This window comes from Dermacentor variabilis, chromosome 1, assembly GCF_050947875.1.
Source record: "Dermacentor variabilis isolate Ectoservices chromosome 1, ASM5094787v1, whole genome shotgun sequence".
Lineage (NCBI taxonomy): Eukaryota > Metazoa > Arthropoda > Arachnida > Ixodida > Ixodidae > Dermacentor > Dermacentor variabilis.
The window spans coordinates 51,882,436-51,907,875 of NC_134568.1; the positions used below are offsets into that span (position 1 = coordinate 51,882,436).

At 44.0% G+C, this 25,440-nt stretch overlaps 1 protein-coding gene across 1 annotated transcript in view; it reads left to right on the forward strand.

The window, feature by feature from the left end:
* The first annotated feature begins 7,323 nt into the window (after nucleotides 1–7,323).
* Nucleotides 7,324–25,440, forward strand: part of LOC142577893 (cytochrome c oxidase assembly protein COX18, mitochondrial) — a 31,000-nt gene continuing 12,883 nt past the window's right edge. Inside the window, exons 1-3 of the mRNA XM_075687328.1 lie at nucleotides 7,324–7,815; nucleotides 14,355–14,502; nucleotides 18,814–18,938. Of these exons, the coding sequence (XP_075543443.1) occupies nucleotides 7,354–7,815; nucleotides 14,355–14,502; nucleotides 18,814–18,938 (735 nt within the window). The 5' untranslated portion in view covers nucleotides 7,324–7,353. The remainder of the gene's footprint in view (nucleotides 7,816–14,354; nucleotides 14,503–18,813; nucleotides 18,939–25,440) is intronic.

Genomic DNA, 25,440 nt, shown 5'->3' on the forward strand with positions numbered 1-25,440 from the left:
GACCACCTGGTCTCAGAGAGACTTTTCAAAACAAGCTGCTGGCCAGTTCCGCCCATGCTGTCCAAAAGGTACCTCCATCGCTTAGGTGAGGCATCAAAGAACACATACAGTATCTGAATTACAGTGAAAAATTTGACTGCCTCAAGGCAACTGTCAACGCTACACGCGCCAACTAAGTTCAGTGAATGACCAGCACACGTACGGGACGTAGACTGCCAATTCGTTCAGATGTTTGATTTGAGCTTCCAGTCCTTTGTATTTTCCTGACATATGACTCGCATTATCATAAGCTTGGCTCCCACAATCATCAATTGAGATGCCATTAGTAGTCAAGAGGGACATCACACTATCGAAAAGATACAAGCCGGCATGCGATTCAATTGGAACAAATCCAAGAAAGCGTTCGTACACTTTCCCATTTAAATAGTATTGTAAAACAACTGAAAGCTGATCAACGTGAGTAAGGTCTGGAGTCGAATCAACAATTAAAGAGAAGTATTTTGCGCGTTTCACTTCGTCAACGAGACGTTCCTTGAAAGCCTTTGCCATATGCTCGATAAATTCATCACAAATGGTTTTTGAAAGATACGATGGGTGACCTTTTCCTTTGTTCCCGTAACGTTTGATTTGCTACTCTAGAAAGGGATCAAACTTGGAAATGGCCTCAAGCCTTCCCATATACTTGTCATTTCTCGGTGAGCCAAAAATCTCCTCACTGCCCCTAAACGCTAGGTTGCACTCAGCTAGAAGCTTAACTGCAACGACTACGCGCTTCAACACGTCTGTCCAGTAAGTGGTCTCAGTGACAAGATGCTTAACCAGCTCCTTGTCAATTGTGCTGCTCGAGTTAGAGCGGGCGAGCCATGTTGCCACGTAGTTCCGGTGCTCGACGCTATTTTCATGTGCGCAACCCATTTCATCTGCTCTTTTCCAGTCAGAAAAGCCGTCCGTGGTGAAAGCACTGGGGTTACTTGAAATCGAAAATATTTTGCACATGAAACAGTAAACGGAACCTTTGGACTCCGAGTACATTAACCAGTGTCGCTCGTACGCCTCCCTATTTACAGCCTTTCGCACGAAAAGACGAGGTGACATACAGCGTTTCTCAGTTTTGTTTTGCCTTTTGGAAGACGGAAAATTTTCTGCCCGATTTTGAAAATACAATGGCCCTTTCTCAAGGCATACACTCCGAAGGCTGTCAGTAATAACGTCCGGCCACTTAGCAGGGTCACTTCGGAGAATCTCGCAACGTACCTCTTGCTGCGAGGGTGTCTGTACTTCTCTGTTGCCGCAACGAAAAGCCGTCTCCTTCGTCCTCTCGAGGCACACTTTGTGGGTGGGAACATGATTACTTGAAGTCAAACTAACAGGAAACAAGTGAGTCGGTTCTTGGAGTGTTGTTTCCTGGCGCTCGTCAGTAGAAGGAGGCTCATCGGGGAGATTTGGCACCTTCCACATCCTTTCTATGAGAAGGACAGCGGCGGAACTTTTTGAGAGGTGGAGGGTGACGTGGTGGTGACGAGGGGCAAGGGAAATTTAGGTCCTCATCCCACATTACATGTTTTAGGTGTTTCCCCCTTGCCCCTCCTCTCCAAACAGCACTGGACAGACGGACTGACAGGAAACCACGAAAACTCTTCCCAGCAAACGCACCTTGCTTCGTAAGAAAGAGGGCCCCGCCGGGATGGCGGGGGATTCCTGTTTTTGCAGCTTGACAAGCTCTCCCCAAATGATCTGCAGGCTAAATGCATGCTGTTACATATAGACGGGGGGCCCCGTCTGCTCGTTCTGGTTTTCTCGCTTCATACATGTCGCTCGAAGTTCCGTTGCCCATGATGATGTCCGAGGTGAGGCCCTGGGCTGCAGCCCCCTTAGCCCCCCCCCCAAATCCAGCGCTGGTGCATAGGTGAGTTCAAAGCATACGTACCGCAGTGTAACAATTAAGCCCCCGAAGTAAGCACTGCCGACATCACAGTGCGAGCTGTATTGGTGCCAGCTCCACCAGGCTTCTGCGATGTGCGTTTCACGAGGTGCAGGAGTTTCTTCCATGTAGGCTCCAGTTGTTTGAGCCAGGTAGCCCCTCCATCCTCGTGAATTGGAATTTCTTCACGTGGCGTTTTGGAGTTCTTTCGATTTTCTTGCCAGCTAGGTATACAGACTGACTTTTTCCTTTTCTTGCGCCGTGCCACCGGGAAGGATGCACTTTGTTTTCTCAGGAGACGGCTGCATGTCTGTTTCTTCCAAATAATCCGTCACTGTGTAGAACGAATTCTGCAGCGCCTTACCCAGGTAGCACACAAAGTCTTGAAAACGTCGTATTAAGGGATTCAACGTCTGAAACGGATTTTTGACCAAAATCGACGCATCAAAGACGTTCCAAACAAGATAGCTTAAAAACGAGGGGTGAATACGTTTTGATAACGTTGGAAGCCAGACAGCTTAAAACGAGGGGTGAATACGTTTTGCAAACGACTCAAAACGCCACCGCCACGCCACGGCGCGTCAGCCTCTTTAGCGGCTTCTACAAATTCAACAACCCATCAACGCGATCCAACCTTGCGCAAGGTGGCGATACCGTCGTCAAATCATGTGACCAAGGTGGCCACGTGATTCGTGATGCCGGGCAGCCGGGCGAGCCGGGGCATAGTCGCGTCGTCATGGCGTCGTCGCGTCACCGCACTCGCATTGCGCTGTGGTGTGTTTGCGGCTGTTCTGAACGTCCTGCCGCTGCCCTTTGCTATGTAAGTGTTGCAGTGTTTTGCTGTCAAGAAAACGATATTCTGTGATCATTTTGGGTTGTGCGATATGTTTGTGTGGTTTTAATTTGGAAATCAGTAGTGTTTTCAATTGTTATGTGATCAAGGCGGCCACGTTATTCGTGAAGCCGGGCATAGTTACGTTATCGCACTCGCATGGCACTATGGTCTGTTTGCGACTGTTCTGAATGTGCTGCCGCTGCCCTTTGTCATGTAAGTGTTTCAGTGCTTTGCTGTCAAGAAAACGACATTCTGTGATTAGTTTGGGTTGTGCGATCTGTTTGAGCCGGGCATAATAACGTTATCGCACTTGCATTGCGCTGTGGTATGATAGCGGCTGTTCTGAATGTGCTGCCGCTGCCCTTTGTCATGTAAGTGTTGCAGGGTTTTGCCGTCAAGAAAACGACGTTCTGTGATTAGTTTGGGTTGTGCGATCTGTTTGTGTAGTTTAATTTGGAAATCAGTAGTGTTTTCAATTGGAGGGCGCGGAGTGCAGGGCACTAATCAGCTCTTCAAGTTCATTGTCATGTTATGTGAGGCGCCTTTTCACTGCCGCTGTAATTAAGGCGTTAAGGGCAGTATAAGGACGAAAGTTAGACGGACGAAATCGTGCCTGTGTGTCCCTAGCGTCGGGGTCGGCCGCTATGCGTGATCCTAACAAGAAAGCATTTTGCAGAATGCGAAGAAAGGCGGCAAAATTTCTGTCTGTGCGCACCTTGCCGATCTCCGCAATAGAGCCATCATCGTGGTATTTTAGTCTCCCGTTTAGCAAGAGTGTTGCAGACAAGGGAACTGGTTCAAACAGGCTTTTTTTTTTTAATGATTCACTACTAGTGCGGTATCCCAAAAGGTGAGGTCAAGTGCTCGCCCTATTTTCTTCCCTCGCGCTACAGCGCACTGACAGAATTTTGCGTGCACCATACCGTGCTTTTATCGTTCGCGCTTCAGGTTCTCGATTGTGTTTTCGCCCCCTTTACCCACGTGATGGGTATTTCATGGTATTACCGGGTACCACATGTGTCCAATATATGAAACGGCCAAATTCGATTTTATTTGACGCCTCAAATGGTAGTAATGTATTGAGTCCCTTGTCGCTTTGTGCTTGTTATCAATTTTACTATTTGGCGAATGGATACAGCATGTACGCTGCATAACTCGCTTGCGCATACTGCATACGTGAGTCGAGTATGCCCTTGGTATAAAATAACTTGTATGCTTTAGGTAGTACGATTGTTTGCAGTTTGGGACATGTGTCGGTATGTACGCTGTGAGCCCTTCGCGCTTTACGGCGGCCTGCCGAGTTCGTGCGGGTGCCATGTGTGCGCATGGAGTTCGCGAAGCGCTCTCGCAGTTTTTTTTAATATATATATACATGTGTTCTGTTCGCGCGCTTCGCACAACAGGGCATGTCGCAGTTCTTTGTCCTTGTGCAACACATTTTCCTAGCGTACGTCTGCGCATTATTTGATACCGGTTTCACACGGGGCTTTTTTAGCCGCTATCCAGTCCGTTACAAATCGAATTTCGCGGTCGTGATGGCTCCTCTGCGCAAGCTACGAGAGTGAGCCAGTCGCATCGATAATTTCGATCCGGATCGTGCTTGATCGCGATCGAGAGTGGTCGTGTGACACCGGTTTTACACATGGCTCCCACATAGGGAACACTTTAAGTTCAATGCTACTGAGTGAAGGGCAAGTGCATATATATGCCAGTGGTGGTATGTGGGCAAGTCTTTCTGGTGAAGCCAATACTTGTGCATTCAAAACATTTCAATTACCAGCGTAGTGCATCAATGTGTCTACTTCGACAAAATGGAGCACCAGTGCAGATATCTGAACATACCTGTCCAGGGCAGCAAGTGTGTTTAGATTGAAACCACTACCAGCATGTGCGGCAGTTCTATTTCCAGCAGCGGGACTGCACAATAATCAGTAGGGTGCTCTCAAGCTGTTTATCTATGAAGCTCTGCCTGGACTGTGTGCCAAATATTTTTGGACGTGAAAGTGGGGGTGAATTGGTAAACATCAGTGGAACTGTGCCTGGACTTTGTGGCAAATGTTTTTGGATGTGAAAGTGTGAGTGAACTGGCAAAGAATTTGCTCTGGGCTACATGTGTTAAACGTTTTTCTCATTCAGAGTGCTTTTTTTCACTTTAGGAGACTGGAGATGTGCGCAAAGTGTGACATGTCAGTGTGCTAATTAATGTATTTGCTGGTTTGCAAATTATTCGTTGCAACCTTATTTTTGCCAGAGAGGTACAACTTTGACTCTTGTAAAGGGCTCTTTATATAAAACACTTACCATTTATTATGACCATTGCTTCCTTTGTTACACAAATGCAGCTTCCAGTGCATTCTAGTTTATTTCCATGTTTATGTAAGTTTCTAATATGAGGCTTGCATATTCATTTCTCACGTTCTGGAGTGGCAAGATGCAGCATTACTGTCTCATCGTTCGCTGTACTACAGTAGTGTTCACTTGTTACACTGAATCCCCCGTTTAAGTATTCTGTACTAATTTCACTTTATTGCTTTTTTGTTGTATGGTTATTTTTCTCGCCATTACCTTCTTTGATATATCCTAAAGGCAATATTTCCAATTTTGCATTGTTCCCATTTTTTTTTATTTCTGTCACAGGATTGTTTTATGATGGTATGCGGTGGTATTTCTTTTTGTGCTCTTTTCAAGCTTCTAGATGATTGGTAACATTGCTTGGAGGCAGTTACCATCCAATTCATACTCTTGCATTTTTCAGTCTACTTCTTCCATTCGCTCTGATGTCACTTCTGCATAACTCTAGTCCATCTAATAGCACGCGCACTTTACTATGATAAATTAGACACTTTAGTACACTCCAGGTTTTTCTGTTCATTTTTGTATGTGTACTTGGAATTTTGTTTATGTGCTAGTGAATGTTCACTTTCGAGTTCATTACGAATCCTTTCTGCGACTTTTGTCATTGTTGATGTACTTTTATTTCTATTTGCATTTCTCACACAGTTTGTTCGAACCTTGCATAAGCATTACATTTTAATAAAGTGTTCTTGCTTTGTCACAATGTTCTCATTTCATGCACTCTTGGCATGAAGGGCTTGGTCTGGCCACCTGCCAAGACGTGGCCATTTGTTCTTTGCAGGATGTCATTCCCATTGTGGTTGTAAGCATCGTAGCTTACTAAAGGCGGTATTAAGGATTTATTATTCCTAACAGGCTCATTTTCGTGCGACTTGGTAGAGGATGCGCCGGCCATGCGGGGAACAGTGCTTGGCACTGCGCCATGGCTCTTACAGTCAACACCGACGCTTCTACTCATCTGGGGCGCGATTGGAGATCGTTGTTCGAAACGCCCGATCAGTTTCTCTCACGCGATTGGCCTAGGCAGTGCCAACGGGTGCGGCTGACGACGTCTGCGCGGCATAGGCCAGTCGCGTGAGGCGAAACAAAACGCGTGTTTTGAACAACGATGTCTGATCGCGCCCGTCACCCGCGAAAATTAGCTTCAGATGATCGTAAACCTTTCAAGACCGCTTCTAGACCAGCTTTTTGATAACGTCCTAAAAACGTTTAGAAATAGGTTACGAATAGTTTTGGCAAAGGGATTACTTGTGTCTTTCCCAATCCTATTTCTAGACCAGCTTTTCGAATACGTCTTGCAGACCTGTTCTAGATCGTCTCAAGAAAGTAATTAAGCCGGACATTAGCAGAGATATCCGACGTTTTCCCGCCGAAGTTCTCTCATTCGTGTCTTCTTTAACCCGTTTTTATCGTCTTGGATAAACGCTACGAAAACGTTACGTATCTCTTTTGTGCTACCTGGGTAGTGGCTATTTCCGTTGTCTTGAGACGATCGCCTTGTTCCGTCCACAATGTCACGTCTGCATATATGGTGAATTGGACACCATGAAGCCGTCGGAGACGCACAGCCAGCCATCGCATGACTAAATTAAACAGCGTAGGCGATAAAATCGCGCCCTGCGGAACGCCTACATTGTTCGTGAATGTCCTTGGATAGGTGTACGTTGCCACTACGGATCTCGAATGTTCGATGCTCCATGAAGGATCGAAGAAAGTTAACAATTCGTATTCCGGGGCGCGCGCTTCTTCGAGCGCCGAGAGTACGGCTTCGTGTGTGATGACACTGTCGCGTCGACCACAGGATGCCATGAACCTTCTGTTTCTGCCTACCCCGCCGCTTCCTGGCACAACGGTGGAGCAAAAAGAGACTCCTGAGTAGAAAGGAGTATGGAGTGTATGGAGCCTCAGCATTTCACTCTTCAAAAGTCCGCGGTACAGTTCGCTTCATTCCTGAGCCCGTTTTTAATCATGAAGCTTCGCCACAGAACACCTATACAAGCTTCGCTGCTAACTGAAGTGAAACTAATTCTCGACCGCGATTGGCTTCGTTATCTTTCCACTCTTTCTGCACCGTAACTCATGGAGTTAATATAGTACATCTATGCCGTAACTGTTTCAGCCTTCGGCCTCCAAAATTTTGGCACTATAATTTTGGCACACAACAGTGTGTTGGCTTTGCGGAAGAGGCAAAGTCGGTAAGGCAGCCTAGACAAGCCGCATCTAGAACGTACGAAAACTCGAAATGTTTCGTTTTTCAGTAGTGCGATCGCACCTAGACGCGTGCATTGCATGTACTTCCTCCGCGGGCCGCTTTTCTTGCCTAGCGGTAGATCGCACAAAGTACTTGAAGAAGAGAGCGCCGGCATCTTGCTGCAGTGTATTCACTGTTCGGGATTTTTCGTTGCAATCATGGTCGCAAACTTTGTCGCAGTCGACACCCGTAGCGTACGCACAGGACTTGCTGGACGCAGCGCATTCAGCAAGTGGACTTTCGTGGGGCTCAACCATTGTGCTCACGTCTCTAGCCCTCCGAGTGGCTGTCACGCTGCCACTTGCTGTTTACCAGCACCACGTGCTTGCCAGATTCGCCAACCTGGATCGTGAAATGGCTAGCATCGCCCAAGAGCTGAAGCGCGAGACGACGCAAGCTGTGCGCATGTTCAATCTCACTGAGAAGCAAGCGCGGCACCTCTACCGTGTAAACGTGCGTTTGTCGAGTAGTTTCACATGATCATTCTCGCTACATGGAACACGGCGTTGATGTGTGGTGTCCCGAGTGTTTGTGTGTAATTTGCAGTGTAGTGTGGATCGTTATTCCCTATGCAATGATATGCCATGCTGCATGTGAGCCTTCTCACCTCACGCCACATTGAACGCATTCGGAAATCGGATAGCCTATTCAACGTCAACCCTATTTCGTGTTTCCGATTTGATCTGTATAAGTTTGAATAATTCAAATTCCACTGCTTGGCTTACGTTTTAGGTACTTATGTCATTTTGTGGTCCACAATCACTGACAAAGGTAATATTACAACCTGGAATCGACAGCACTGACGTCAGTCAAGGCCGCAAGTTCGGCTGCACGTGTTGTATTCGATTTCGCCTCAATCAAAGTGGTCAGGGTGGCACAAGCAAGTAATCGTAGATGTCTCCCAAATTCTCAATAGCATGCTTCAGAATGGCGTAACCCTACAGTTGTCCCTATACAGACTTCCTTGAGCTCTATTGACCCTGGTATTCCTCAGGAAAATTTGAGAAACAGTGTTCTGGGTGTAAGATAGACAGATGCAGTCATTGCATGTCAAATAATGATAAATTTAGCACCAAAAGCTCGTCTTGTCTTTATGTCATCCCCTCTCTGTGATCGTGTTTTTGGCGCTAAATTCATTATTATTTGATAGTTACAGAAGTTTAGTGCTGGGTATTCCATTTTCATAGTCCAACAAGCATGCTATCTACTTAATGGAGAAAAGTATGAGGGCATTTACTATGCCTACCCTGCATCTGAAAGCCCTGTTGCAAAAACCCCAAGCTCCGCAAGCCTGCAAGAGACTTATCCCAAACCGCAATCCTCACATGCTAGAATCCCAGCATTCAGTATAGCCAGTATTTCGGTTGCCCTTGTAGTGAAGTGACTAGGGTATATAGTAAGATGCAGATTTATTGATGCAAAAGTGTCAAATGGCTCATTGAGCAAAAAGCTGGCATCCCGCATCTGTAGCACCACCTAAATTCCTATTGGCTGCTATGCCATGGCACGAGTGCGCCTTGATGGAGCAGAGTGGGCAAAAAGGTACACCTGCTGTCGCAGTAGCCTTCAGGTGTTGTGTGAGGGGAGAGTGCGTTATCGCGATGCCAAATCACCTTTGCTCTCACTCTCGGAAGCCTTTGTTATCCGCTCATTCCTTATCCGCACAAGCTCTTGCCTGTATTTTAACTGCGCCTCGGTAAGGCCAAATCAAAATGCGCCAAGCGTCTCAACATGCTCGAATGCCCATAAAGAGTTCATAACTTGAAGAGCTCCTCAGCAACATTCATATGGACATAATGCTTTCGCATTTGCAACTCGTAAGAAGTTCTTAGGTGTCCGCGGAATTTTTGGTCAGTCTGAGGACCTGAGGCAGGAGCTTTTTTTTATCTTACTCGTTTATTTTTTTGTTTGTTTGCTTACTACCACTGTGCCAACTGCAATTTTTTGCTCCCAAATGAAGCAGGTATCTGTATGTGTCATCATCATCATCAGCCTACTTTATGTCCACTGCAGGACGAAGGCCTCTCCCTGCGATCTCCAATTACCCCTGTTGTGCGCCAACCGATTCCAACTAGTGCCTGCGAATTTCTTAATTTCATCATCCCACCTTGTCTTCTGCTGTCTTGGACTGCATTTCCCTTCTCTTGGTACCCATTCTGTTATCCTAATGGTCCAACGGTTATCTTACCAGCGCATTACATGACCTGCCCAGCTTCATTTTTTTCTCTTAATGTCAATTGGAATATTGGCTCTACCCGTTTGCTCTCTGATCCAAACCACTCTCTTTCTGTGTCTTAACGTTACGCCTAGCAATCTTCGTTCCATCGCTCTTTGCGCAGTCCTTAACTTGTTCTCAAGCTTCTTCGTCAGTCTCCAAGTCTTCTTCCAAGCATGCGGTGGCTAGCATTGGAGAGATTGTGTCTGCTCTGACCCCTTTATAGGTATCTTCCTACTTTTCTTGTGGAGAATTGAGGTAGCTGTGGAATCTCTGTAGATGCTTTCCAAGATATTTACGTAAGTGTCCTGTACTCCTTGCTTACGTAATGCCTCTATGACTGCTGGTATCTCGACTGAATAAAATGCCTTCTTGTAATCCATGAAAGCCATACAAAGAGGCTGATTGCACTCTGCAGATTTCTCAATTACCTCATTGATGACATGGATGTGATCCATTGTAGAGTACCTGAAACCTGCCTGTTCCCTTGGTTGACTATAGTCCAGTGTTGCTTTTATTCTATTGGAGATTATCTTGGTGAATATTTTACATAATATTGGAAGTAAGCTAATGGGCCTATAATTTTTCAATTCTTTAACGTCTCCCTTTTTGTGGATTAGTATAATGTTGGCATTCTTCCAGTTCTCTGGGACCCTTGAAGTCAATATGCAGTTCGTATAAAGGGCCGCTAGTTTTTCAAGCATTACGTCTCCACCATCTTTGATTAAATCGACTGGTAATCCATCTTCTCCTGACGCTTATCCCCATTTCATGTCTTGCAAGGCTCTTCTAACTTCACCGCTAGTTATAGAAGGAGCCTCTTTAACCTGTTCATTACTACTTTGAATGGAGGTATTGTTTCTGCTTTGGGTACTGTACAGGTCAGTATAGAATTCTTCCGCTGCTTTTACTATACCTTTGAGATTGCTGATGATATTACCCTGTCTATATTTCAGTGCATACATCTTGGTTTGTCCGATGCCTAGTTTCCTTCTTACCATTTTCAGGCTGCATCCATGTTTTACTGCTTCCTCACATTATAATTTCGAATACCCCTAATTTTCTCCTTGTTGATTAGTTTTGACAGCTCTGCTAACTCTGTCTGATCTCTTGAGTTTGACACTTTCATTCTTTGTTGTTTATTAGGTCATTTTTTACTTGGGAGAGCTTACCTACTGGTTGCCTTGGGGCCTTACCTCCCACTTCAATTGCTGCTTCTGAAGCCAGCCTAGTTATGGTTTCATTCATTGCCTCTATGTCATCTTCATCTCACTGTTCTAAGGCTGCAAGTTTGTTTGAAAGTGCCAACCTGAATAGAGCTAGAGCGTAGAGCTTTTAATGGTTCTTCTTCTATCGAATATTTTCAGCCTTTCTTACTGGTTCGCATGTTGTAGTTGCCACTAAGAACGACCACTCGGTGCGGCAGACCAGAAATGAAGCAATTCTTAGTGAAAGATACATTACGGTATGCAGTGGCACATGTTCTAGACCACAAAGCAGGACAGGGAATAGGCAGTGTGATAGAGCAAGGAGTACTGCAGAGGCTGGCATGCACAGGCAGATGCAATGAACATAGGAGAAAGCAAGGGGTGCTGACAAATGTTTTCGAAGACTGTACTGTGACATCATGATCCATCCATCACCTGGGTGCCAAAACCGAAACTGGTTCATAAAAAGAAGTAATAGTAAATTTAGGAGGCTCTGGACCTTGTCTCTATATTTTCTATGGTTCGGGGGGTTTGACATTTGTTTAACACATAATGTGTCATGTCGAAAATTCCATGTCAGTACTCCATTAATTGATTTCTCATTTTATTACAGTGCTCAGTTTCATTTTCTTTCTGATCTTTCCCATAAAGCTAAAATGTTCTGAAACAAATTAAAGCATATAGGTGTGTGAGGCTCTCACGGCTGTCATAGTGCCGGCGTCTCCAGTGCTATTAAAAGATCTATGCAAAATATACCTCATGCCCATTAATTTGTGCTCATTTTTAGCCTCCAACTGCAGTACTTATAGCTTCATTTTTTGTCTGCTGAATGTTACAGAAAAAAATTGGAGATGTTCTTTGTGCACATGCAGGTGTGGTTTTCCTGCGTGCAAGTGAAGCAAGTCTGATGCCTAGCTATTTATCTTATCGTCTTTTCAAACAAAATGCTCTTTCTGCTGTAGTGGGGCTGGTTTGGCTTTGCCCAACCAGCACTCCCAGTGGTTCCGGAATAGTACTTCCAAACAAATCAATTTTTTCTGGGAGCACTATTTTTAATGAATTCAAGGTCTCTGCTCCAATTCTCCTTTCTACAGTGAAGATCTGTCTTTGCCAAGCAACTCAGTGTAATACTTCTATAGCCATGTGAGTTCTTGATTACCTCTCGTCACTTTGAACATGGAGCCTCATCACAAATTTGACCAACTCGCACAAAAACAGGAGCACCAGCATAGATGTTCAATGCATTATACTGGAGAAGCAGTGATCCTCGTTTTGAATGCAACAAAAACTTGCACCTAGGCTTAATAATATTTTTTTAAATGGTGTGTGTAATTGAATCTGTGATGGTGGCCCTCAGCATTTTTCTTTTTCTAAGCAGATGTGCACCTTGCAGAGCAGAGTATATAGGTGGAGTGCTTGCTAGCTGTTCATCATTTATCAAACAGTAAATGTCAGCAGCAGTCACTGCTATGGTCTTTAATGACAAAACAACATAGAAGAAACTGCTTCAGTACCTGAATGGACATATTTCATTAATGTGTGATTCCTCAAGTTGTAGAACATAAGGTACCACCGAAAACTGGACGAGAAAGAGCACTCATCCCAGGTTTTCTTTTATTGTGTGCACATGTTGTTACCCTGTGGGCTGTTTATTGTGACCATCGCAGGCATCACAGCACACATCACTCCCGCGTAATTGTAGAGTGTGGCACGTGCACCACTTCAAGAATGTTCCAGTGGCACACAGCTGAGGTACTTGCTGACTAGCTGCTGCTTGTACCTTGCAAGCGTCACCGTTATTAAACATTCATTATTTGTTTTCATAATAATCTACATCTGTTTTACCTACGCAGCAATCTTGCACACACATCTTGGCCCTCAGTGCAGTCTGCATTAAAGCCCCTCCATCCACGTTTTCGCTGACCAGGTTAAGTACCGCCAACCTACCCTCCTCTTCCATGCTCCTCTCGCACTCACCCCCTTAGCTTCAAGCGTCAAGTGGAACTTGCGTAGCTTCAGCTTCCTTCAGCAAAAGTGATGCACTGGCCCATAGCTCTCCGTGCTTTGTCAGTGAAAAGGGATGACAGACAAAGTGTGCGGGCGCAGTGTGCACTCAACAAATGCACAGATGAACATGGATGATGCCTGCACGTAGTTGCAGGGGCTAGAGCGAGCTACTCAGGTTAGAGCCCACTGCTGCAGCTTATAAGCACCTGTGAGCGTCCAACAGCAGTCATCATATGATAAAGCAGTCATAGCGGAAATTCTAGCCATGCAACTACAGAAAGCAAAAATGGCATAACCGGAAATACCGGAACTGGAACTGGTGTGAGGGGAAAAGGCGGCGCACATCTAAGGTTGGCACTACTTAGCAAAACCTGCGACAGTGTGTGGATGTCTGCATCAGTGGCTCTTTGGGCCATGGCTTTATGCAACTTGTTTCTTTCTGCACCAATGAGAAAGAAACAGTGCACCGAGAGAGAGCAAAAATACCTCGAAGCACAAAATTGAACCTTTGTCTTTCATGCATTTCCCATGGCCGAGAGAAATGCCACATTGAGTACAAAGATGTAGGTGCAGGCTTGCCGCTTCCCATTCATAAGCTAGCATTCAGCTAGGTTGTGTACCGTGAGAATACCCCAGACTGGTATGTGGCAGGCGGCATTAATATACATGCACTAAGTACTTGCACTAGTGTAGTAGATGCCACAGCATGTGTAAACAGAGACAGTAGTAATCTCTGCACCACCTCTTCGAGTACTGATCTACATTCTATGAATTCCTACCAACTAGTCTGCTTTTCCACCATTAAACTAGCTTGCAGAGTTTTAGAAGGACTGACTATTGGGCTAGTAGGTCTTGCATTCTCACTCAGGTACATTAGCACAGACAAACTGTCTTCTTTATGTTTGTCTGATCCAGCATTTTGTACAAACATACCAAAGCTAAATTACAGAATATGCACTGCGCCCAAAATTGTGCTTGGAATAGTAAACAAAGGTAAAAGACTTCAAATAAATGTTTCATTAATAAAGGGGAAATCAGACATCCACCCATTCGTAGTGGAATTTTACGAACGGCTACGAATGGGTGGATGTCTGATTTCCCCTTTATTAATTACTTCTCTCCACCTTGCGAGTTTCCGCAGAACTACTACGTCAAACACTTGCCTTTGCTTCGTGTGTTGTCGACAAATTCGACTTCGCCCTGCCATCTGCTAGCCGCCTGGTTAGCTCAAATGGTAGAGCGGCTGCCCCGGAAAGGCGGTGGTCCCGGGTTCGAGTCCCGGACGAGGACGAATTTTTCTTCAACTCTGAGGCTTTCTTTCGAGGAACCTGTATGAGTTTCCTTTGTAGTAATTGCTACGAACGGGTGGATGTCTGATTTCCCCTTTATTAATTACTTCTCTCCACCTTGCGGGTTTCCGCAGAACTACTACGTCAAATAAATGTTTCAGCATTCAATACTTTAAAAAACAGCATAAAGTGCATCATTTCTTGATTGTTTCGCATGACCTTGTAGTCTAATGTGTCTGAGATGTACTCAAAAGAGTATGCTTGCCTGTGCAGGTGAAACGACACCTCCAGCGGCTTGTGGTCCGAGACAACTGCCACCCAATGAAGGCAGCTGTGGTGGTGCTATTCCAGTTGCCCCTGTGGGTTAGTCTCTCAGTAGCTCTCAGGAACATGGCCTTCATGCTGCCGTACCAGGACCTAGGCAAGTCAGCATATTACGAGCCAGTCATGACTTACATTATACAGCAGTTCTTAGAATTTTCCACAGTACATTCTGAAAAACTGTACACCCATATGGTTAATCTTATGCCACACAATAAACATCATCATCATGTGTGCATTTGCTTTCTTTAAGGCTGTGTGCCAGGTACACTCTTTGTCGAAAGTATATGAACTGTGTTGCCTACTACTGTCACCTTAATGGCGAATATTTCGTATGCAGCACAGAGGACTACTTACAAGGTTTTAATGTGAAGCATTCTTTGTGAACTTCAGGTGTTTTGAGTGTATCTGTCTATCGATCCGATCCATCCATCCATCTAATACAGTGCGTCCATCCATCCACCCACCTTTTCTCCCTTCCTTGTATATCAGAGGGGCTGCATGACGTGCATGCATACTTAACATGAAGGGCACATAATGACATCAATGACATGACAGGTTTGTCATGGGATGTATGTTGTGACATAAATGGTGCGAATGAGATGATGGCGTCATGGTCATTTCTTTAACTCTGTATATATTGGGATATGAATGAAATGCATGCATGACCTGATATAAATGACAAGACATACAAGTGCATGTCATCTCATGACATGAATGACATCATGGCATGTATGTCATGAGATAAATGGTATGAGTGAGATGATGCCGTCGTGCTTGTTTCTTTAACTCAATATATATCTGGACGTGAATGACCTGACATTCATGCATGAACTGACACAAATGACATGACATTATTGACAATAAATGCATGAGCATGTCATTCAATGTCATTCTTGTCATGTCATGCACGCATGTCTCGTCACACATATCCTGATACATATCAAGTTAGAGAAATGACCAAGATGCCATCACCTCATGTTATTTATGTCATTCATGGCAATCACGTCATGTCATTCATGTGATGCATGTCATCTTACTCATGTGATGAACATCCAGATATATAACTTGTCAGAAAATGGAACTGGCATGAATGTCATAAATGAGATCAACTATAATGGATTTAATGATAGAGCATGCATTTATTTAACTGAAAATATTCTGGGTATGCATGTGCAACATTAATAACATGTCATGCCATGTATGTCATAAAATGATTGGCATGAATGCCATGGTCTGTATGTCAAGCCATGACATGGCACCCATGAATGTAATGACATGCATGACAAGAATGAGATAAATTCATGACATGGGTGCGTGCATGTATGACATGAATGGCATTACCATGACAAGAGCTTATGCCAACCCGTTGGAGCAAGTTATCTACTAACTTGGGCCGATGTTGCTTGTGTTCATGATGCCATAATGGTCGTTGCATCATCATTCCAGTTTCCTAGTCTGACTCGCCTCTGATTCTCACGTGCCATCTGTGCTCGAGCCAGGTGGCGCATGTAAGATCTTGGCAGCAGAACGCCATTTGATGGTTGCATTTGTTCAAATATCAATTGAAAAGCAAGTTTCCCACGAGTGGATATACGAGTGCCAGACAGCAATGTGCCTCCTCCTAGTTCCTCGCAAAGCTCGTGCCGGATTCTCACGGCCCTTGCCATCACCAGACCACTTAATCAAACATAGAGGCATGCTCTTTCTTGGTGCACATAGTGTCCGAGTACGACAACGCTGCATCGAATTCCACTATGGCAGCATCATCATGGCTAGGCCAAAGTGAGCAGCTGCACCACGCCGCTCATCTGAATGGCTGTTAAAAGGACACGGGCTTCAGGTTGTGCTACAGTATCGCCATCAAGCCACCCGTTTGTATCCTTTAAGACTCTTAAGTGATACCACGTGCTGTCATCAGTGAGCGTTTAGTTTCTGTGTTTCTTACCCATCTTGCACTATACATGCTACTCTTTCTCATCAATTCGATCATTTGCAGAAATCACGTAATCATCATTACTGTTATTGTTGTCTTGCTGCTGTCGTCACACACATGCACTCGCGTTAATTCTAGTTCACTACTCGCGTTGCAAACACTAGTACTGCATTTACACTAACTCATTGGTCAACCTTGCAACGCTTTGCAGAACCCCAAAAAATGTTGCATAGCCAGCTGCCTGCAAAATACTTCGTGTAACGTTGATTCCCACAGTGCATGGGATTCGCACAATTTTTCCACAAGACATGACAGTGAATGTTCCCTGTAAAAATTATTTTTTCCTCAATCATATCAAGCAGACAGCAGCAGTGCTGAGTTTGGCTCAGAGAGCGTGAAATTCTGTAGATCCATTTAAGCAGCAGCACAGGGCACCATTGCAGTTTTCTTTTTTTTTTTTCTTCTTTTTGCAATGTTTCAGTGAGATGGCCGCACATTCCTGTGGTGGGAATAATGCTTCCCACAGCCTTGTTGCACACATATAGCAAGTATGAATCCCACAGCCTGCAAAAGGGTTAAGGGAGTTCCTTTGGTATGCCATAAGTTCCTATGCCCTGGAAAATGGAAAGAACAGTCTTGTACATAACACTCAGTGTTGTATTGCGTCGATATTGGACAGGATTATTTGAAGTGCTGTGGTGGTGAACCATGCTCAATACAAAGGGTGGGCCTACAAAATCCCTCAAGCTCACATGGGGCAACACAGACAATGATTGTTTGCATTTATTTCTTTCATTTCAGCAACATGAATTGCACTGCAAAGATCATGTAGCTGTGCTAACACAAGTTCTTCGAGCCCTGCTTATTACGTGCCGGTAACTGGGGGTTTTATTAAGGCTGTTTTTCTCTGCCTTCCACCTATCCTGTAGTTTTGCCATGCTCCCAAACATACCAACTCCTCACTATTCACAAGTGGTCTGCCTCAAAGTCAGACCAATTTGCGTACAGGTGAGTGTATGGGAGTCCAGCATGTGAAAGCATGGGGAAACGCCATAATTTTGGGAAGCACCGTCCAAGGTGGGTAACATGTTTTAACATGTCTTAACTGTTCTCTGATTAGCTGCATACAAAAGCTCTACAATATTGATCCAAATTGGCATCACTTCGTTCAGTTGGAGGCTCAGTCGAGGTTCAGCATCCATGCAGGCTTCATCTTTGCAGTAGTGTGTCTCCACAACCTGATTGGTCTAGATGGACTTGCTATTCTAGCTCGAAATGACAAAACAAGTGTATTTTCACCACGCCTACATAACATTGTGTGTAATCATTATCGTTAATGAAATGCTTGCACAACTAGAAAACCTTCCACAAAAGCTCACCGCCCATGCTGACTGGTTGTGGAGCTGCAGCCAACAGTGCTTTCTATCGAGTTACCACTTCTAGAAAACTTATTTGTGTGGCTGCATTAATGTTTACACCATTATTTGAAGGTAAAGGAAAATACTCTGTTTTGCAACACTGTCCGTAGCAAAGAGCAAACGTGCCAGCCTAGTGATCCACCTTGCATCAGCATTCTCTGTGCATTGGACGAACTGAGCTGACTTACTGGCACTCTGAAATGCCCTCATGTTACAGCTTCCAAATATGCCAGTGATTTCAGTTTGGTCATGACATTTCACAAAAGGTACAATTTTGACATCACTTCAACAGTTAGTGTTATTTTGTTACAGAAACAAGTTGTAACCAATTTTAGCAGTGCTGTTGGCAGCCAGACGGGTGAAAAACCAGTCAAATGTCAGACCACATACCGAATCAAACCATTCATCTTACGCTTTGTGAAGTATGTAAAGGCACTAAAAGAAGCATTTGTAGTGCTCATTGAAAACACCTTATTTGAACATGCACTGCTTACTGTCTTTTTGTTTTGTCACACTCAAGCAAAGATTACATTTTTATGGCAAGAACCATTTACTTGCTTCATTGTCTGTGTTAGCCATTGTCTGGAGTCGAAGAACATTTTACTATCTGTTTTAAAGTGATTATACTTTTATCACACTAATGCTTATGAGAGTGTCTTATTGTGGCCCGGCACCTTGTTTATAACAAGTGCTTTTTGTACAGTCGACTCTCTTTAAATGGAACCTCAAGGGACCAGGGAAATTGGCTCTGTTTATCAGGAGTTCCATTTACTGAGAGACAAAGCTGAATACAATTGCATAAATACAAAACCAACCAACCATGAGGATGGTTTTCTGTTTAAGGGGCAGTTCTGTTTAACTAAACGATTTCCGTTTATCGAGATACCACTGTATATTATTTTTAACGCTAACACATCAAAGGCCTCAAGCATGTAAAACAGGCGCTACTTCCAAACAAGGCTCCATGTGTGGTTGGAGAGATGTTCTACAACATATGTACAGAAAGTAGTGTGTCTTTGTTGCTTTTTTATATGCTTTTGCAATGTTGCTTTTCTAGGAGCACAAGCCACATACCTGGAGCTGAGCGTTGGTGGTGCCCTGTGGTTTACCAACCTGACACAACCTGACCCGCTGCACATAATTCCCATCCTTGTGGGTTTTACTAACCTTATGAACATAGAGGTAGGTCTTGTGGTACATTTCTTATTCTTCTGTGTCCACTCAATCATATTTTTTCTCTTTCAACATGTTCAGTGGCTGGGGCATTCCATTTCTGAGTTCAAAGTCGGAATTTTGTCTCCTAGCCATTACTGAGGGTGGGCAAAATGCAACAATACCAATGTGCTCATGTACTAGTACACCAAAAGACATAAACATCTGAAATAAATCCAGATAACCTCTGCTTCAACATCTATTGTACCGAGCTGCAGCTTTGGGACACAAAATCAATCAATCTTGTTGGTGCTAAACAAAACTTTATGCTGTTTGTGTCGTATAGAGAACATAACTCAGTGCTGCATCGGTTCTTTAGTTTATAGTTGAATCCTCAGTCTTGTAATTGCTTCCACTTGCATGCCTAGCAAACATCTTCTCATAACTTCTTTTTTCTGCTTTCTCTCAACGGCTTTCATTTGCTCATTTAAGACAGCAGGGAGGCAGCATTGTTGAGTCATGCACTACCTGCCACATCTATTTAGTAAATGTGTAGGACCAAGTACCATCTCTGTAATTCTGTCAGTTTTCAGACAAGAAATGGTGCACTTGTCATTCTACTGTGTCTATTTAACGCCTTCATTCTCTTACTGCACACTTTGTTCAGTCTGCATACTGCATACTGCTGCAATATAGACATCACTTGTCAGCATGAAGTAAAATAGAGTGTAATTGGGCCACCACAGTTAATACTAATCTGCTCATTTGCACATGTTTTCCCGTAGTTAACATAACATGCACATGCAGACCAGCAATTCCTTTATATCACCAAAAACTTGCTCTTCTTTAGTCAACGCTCGTTACAATGGACCATAATAATCCAACCAGAAAGGTAAATTATATCCATTGTAAGTTGTATCCAAAATTAGGGCTGCGGTAAGTTTCAGTATGGCAGAACTTCACATGTACTTCCTTCATCTGGTATAGGAACCCAGAGGCAATTGCAGAAAAGATAAAGAAACGGATTTACGGTAATGGCATAAACACATGTACCATACTTGTAAACTTTCTGTGGCAATAAAGAGAAAGCTATGGGGGCAAAGTGTGCCCAAAAGAAAGACACTTCTAAAAAAATCACATTTTCATCCACGTTAGTTTAGGCTGGGTAAGAGAGAACACAAACTGCTCATTTACAACAGCAAAATGAGTCAAAACACTCCTCTGAGTGGCTTATTTGACTGATATTTCTGCTTTTCTCTTCAGCGTCTGGGGCAAAATCGAAACCGTCGTGTTTGAAGCCAAGCCAATTCAGTATCTGCTCCAGGAAACCAAAAGCACTGTCAAGCACTGCCGGACTACTTGGTGCAGTAATACATCTGCAGAAGCTCCGGCCTTGCAGCTTGCCCTTCATTGTCACAGAAAGTTGTCCATCAGTATAGCAGCATGCGATAGTAACTTGCAATTCGCTGATGATATTGCCTTGCTGAGTAACTCAGGGGACCAACTGCAATGCATGCTCACTGACCTGGAAAGGCGAAGCAGAAGGGTGGGTCTAAAAATTAATCTGCAGAAAACTAAAGTAATGTTTAACAGTCTCGGAAGAAAACAGCAGTTTACGATAGGTAGCTAGGCACTGGAAGAGGTAAGGGAATACATCTACTTAGAACAGGTAGTGACCGCGGATCCGAATCATGAGACTGAAATAATCAGAAGAATAAGAATGGGCTGGGGTGCGTTTGGCAGGCATTCTCAGATCATGAACAGCAGGTTGCCAGTATCCCTCAAGAGAAGTGTATAACAGCTGTGTCTTACCAGTACTCGACGTAGGGGGCAGAAACCTGGAGGCTTATGAAAAGGGTTCTGCTTAAATTGAGGATGACGCAACGAGCTATGGAAAGAAGAATGATGGGTGTAACGTTAAGGGATAAGAAAAGAGCAGATTGGGTGAGGGAACAAACGCGAGTTAATGACATCTTAGTTGAAATCAAGAAAAAAAAATGGGGGGGGGGGGCATCAGCAGGACATGTAATGAGGAGGGAAGATAACTGATGGTCATTAAGGGTTACGGACTGGATTCCAAGGGAAGGGAAGCGTAGCAAGGGGCGGCAGGAAGTTAGGTGGGCGGATGACATTAAGAAGTTAGCAGGGACAACATGGCCACCATTAGTACATGACCGGGATAGTTGGAGAAGTATAGGAGAGGCCTTTGCCCTGCAGTGGGTGTAACCAGGTTGTTTTTGGTGTTGTTGTTGTTGTTGTTGATGATGATGATGATGATGACGATAGCGGCATGGTGCCTTGCTGTTCGCCCTTTTCCAGACACTGGCTGTAAATAAGCGGCAGTTTCCTTGCACAATGGCAAGATTTTCCTGTTGACGAGAAAATACATCTAAGCAACTCTCCCATTGTAGCCAGCTCCCTGCTGTGCTGGCCAGCCTGTATCACATTGCATCCAGAGTGACAAACCGAATCATTATTTTTCTGCCATCTTGGAGCTGAACCGAAACCGGAATTCATTGGAGGAACCATTCCGAACCGGTTCGACGAACAGTTCGTAAGGCCCTGTGGACCAGTGTTGCCATAGCGATTTTTTCACTAGATTTAGCGAGTTTCTTGGCTCTTAGCAACAAATTTTTGTACTAAGCAACCGAAGACTTCTTTTAGCAATGTGACAGAGGAATTGGCAGCATTTTAGCAACTTTGAAATGAAGAAAATGTCGAAAAAAGCCTTCTAGAGTGCCTTTCATCACTCAAAAGCTACATGTAAATGGCTGAAGTTGGCTATACGAAGCATGGGCTTTGTGACCATGATGAAACAATAGTTGCTATCACATTGGTGGCCTTCACACGGTGCTTCACACCATGGTGGCCTACACAGAATTAACAATGTGCTGACAAAATAAATCTTTTTTTTTTTAATTCTTTACAAAAGTGATTTGAACGGACCTTAATGCTGCTGGTTCAGCACATTCACTAAATATGATTGGTTGGTGAACATTGCAAGTGTAGCAGTAAATAAGTTTACCAAAACACCTATTGCAACAAATCTTATGGCAAGATTTAGGATGCAGTAAGCGAATAATAAGACAGATCGACGTTAAAAAGGTGTAGATATTGGAGGAGGTGGGCTCGTTCATGCCTGTCTGAACACACTGCTTCAATCTTTCTCATTGCTTTTGTACAAATCAATACTGGACAGCACTCAGGTATATCAAGGAGCAGAAGCATGTATTTGACTTATATAAATGTCCCGTAATTGTCATCACCAATGTTAACATGTGACCAAGCATGTGTCACAGAATTTAGCTAGGAAAATTGGATTGATCTGCGTTCATTTGAATTGAGCTGCATTTATTATCTCACAATCTGAGGGTTTAACACAGAATTTCATCTGTCATTGTTTGTTATTATGTGATTCACTGTTTACTGCTCACCTGCATGGACATTAGACAAACGTGAGACGTCTCAGAAGATGAATTTCACTGTGTCAGTTTATATTGTAGTGGTCTAAAATTCCTACATTATTTGAAATTCACATAAAAGCTTTAGCGGGAATTTTAGCAATTTTTCAACAAGCTTTAGTGGAACTTAACCGACTTTCTTGTCTCACTTTAGCGACAGGCTTTAAAAAATTTGGTGACACTGCTCTGGACACTCTGCTAGGGCATATCTGAGGGGAAACATTGGACAAAGGCTCAAAGCTTCTCGTAGTTGGCAGACGGCTCCTACACTACATGCAAAACTCAACTTCACCTCAGCTTAGTTCTGACTCTTATTATTTTGTTCATTTTAATACAACCAAGGCTGATTGCAGTGCAGCATGGCCATAAAATGATTGAGCTCTTTCAATGATACGGCGACCTATAATATGGTGCAAAAACTCGTAACATGGTAGGCGTGTTTACGAAAAAAAAAAAATAATTTTCAGCCCTTTGAAATAACAGAACTTGCATGAGTGTGTTGTTAGAATTCAGATACACGCTGTGCATACAGAACATCCTTGTAAGAGCAATGCCTGTCACACAGGCCTGTGTTGATACCAAATCTTATAATACATTAGTCGCTCACTGGTACCTCAACAGGCAAGGTGCATGCAGGTGAAAGGCAACTTGAAGGGGCCCTCACCAGGCCACATAGCAAATTTTGGTTATGCGCTATAAGTCATTACGTGCCCTCTAGGGAGCGTTCTGCCGCAAAAATTTTTCAAATCAGCTCATTAATAGCCAAGATAGAAATATTTCAGTGCTGCGAACTCATTTTAGGAGGTGGGCTCCACTGTCAGGTGAGACACTCTCTCTACTTGCCCCGCCTAGCCTCCGCAAGCGAAATTCCTTCCTTGCATTCTCCCATCAAGAGCCCCGCCTTCGTTTTTTTTTCTCATTTTTTCTGCTGCGTGGTGCACCTTTTCTGGCGGTTGCGTGCGTGAGCTGTTACATTTGTCTCTTTTCGCGCACCGTACGATTTTGCGCTTTGTACACGAGAACACCTTACTAATGGTATAAGTCAGTGCTACACAAACACTGAGGCAGACGCAAGCGGATCGCACAGCATGATCGCATGCTGGAACATGGTGGACAATGTCATAGGTGATAGTTTCGCCCTCAGTGCGCATGACTACACGATGTGAAAACAAGCAGACGAATCGAAAGTACATCTCTCTTGCTGCAGTCCAAAGTAAGACAAAAACACACAGTCATTCAGTTTGCATGTTTTATTATTTCTCCAAACTTTCATTCGTCTCTTGAAGCAACAGATTACACAAATGACAGATGTTTCCTTGAATCATTCGCGAAGTGTCACAGGTCACTATGAGCAACGTCACAGCACATACATGTGCGAAGGCGCGCTTGCTGATGTACATCATTCCCCGGTCTTGTAGTGCGGCACCCACGAGAAGAAGGGCAAGCGGCATTTAGTCTGAAATTTCAGCTCTTTCTGCGGTGCGTAACGATGTAATTCTTAGCAGACACCATCGTAAATGCGCATTATATGCAGTGCGCTTGTCAGCTCAAAATGACCAGACCAGGTAAGGGGCCCTTTAAAGGCATAACTATGGAATTAAATGTGTTATCAATGCATTGGGCACTGTGGCCTTCGAAAACAAATGACAGTATGGCTGTAGTCATAGTGTATTCCATTCTGTGTGTAATACTAAGGACACAAAGAAGTACATTTGCCTGCATCACGTAAGGGTAGGAATAAACTATATATTTTGCTCAAATAAATTCACGTTTGAGGCTGAAATACTTCATTTTCTAAATCTTCTCATTTTCCTTTATTTTGAACCATTATGAACCGGTATGAACTGGTTAAAATTGTTATATTCTTGCTGCGGAGCTGTACCAGAAGCAAACCAGAAAATATGCAGAAGTCTGAACCTCAGGCCGAACTAAAACCGGAAACATTTTTGTTTCGACATCCTGATTGCATCCACCACAAACATCGGCTGCAGTTCGTTTTTTACTCAAATAACTGGCGATAGAGAAAAGTGACAAGTGATGACCACAGTCAAACCTCTAGCCCAAATGAGAGCTGTAATATGAGGCACTTTAAGGGGCCCTCATCAGACCACATCATAGCAAATTTCGGTTATACACTGAAAGTTGTTCTGTGCCTTCTAGGGAGTGTTCTGCCATAAGAATTTTTCAAATTGGTTTATTAATAGCCGAGCTAGAAATATTTCAGTGCACCGAACCCATGATTTCAGGAGGCGAGGGCCACTGCCAAGAGAGACACTCTCTCCGCTTGCCCCGTCTAGCCTCCGCAAGTGAAATTCCTTACCTGCGTTCTCCGATACCGGAGCCGGAGGATCGTGTGGCTTCGCCTTTTTTTTTTTCTTTTTTATCTTTCTCATGTTTTTGCTGAGTGGTGCTTTCGGTGACAGTCTCGCACGCGAGCTGTTGCATTTGTCTCGTTTCACGCAGCGCACAATCTTGCACGCTGTGCACAAGAACGCCTGACTAGCAGTATAAGTCAGTGCTACACAAACACTGAGGTTGACACAAGCGGTTCATAGAGCATGATCGCGTGCTGGAGCACGGTAGAAAATGACATGCTTTCGTTGTCTGTGCAAGCAACTGCACGACGTCCGAACAAGCAGACAAAATAAAAGTACATCTCTCTTGATGCAATGTAAAGTAAAACAAGAACATGCAGACATTTGGTTTGTGTGTTTTATTATTTCTCTAAACCTTAATTCATCCATTCATTCATTCATTCATTCATTCATTCATTCACAAAACTTTATTAGTGTCCTGAAGCCCGGTCTTTTCAGACCGAGGCAGGCCACGTCCACGTCAGCACCGCCAGGCCGAGCCTTATGGCGTCATCGTGGACCCTCTGGACAGCCCGTAGTTGATCTTGATAAGAAGAGCTTGGTATCATCTTGTGCCAGTAAAGCCATTTTTCTTCAGGGTCGGCGAGAGTCGCGGGACAGCCCGCCAGCATGTGTCTGATGTCAATGATGCTATCGCACACGTTACATTCTTTCCTAATTTCTCTTTCAGGGTGAATTTTATTTATGAAATACGGA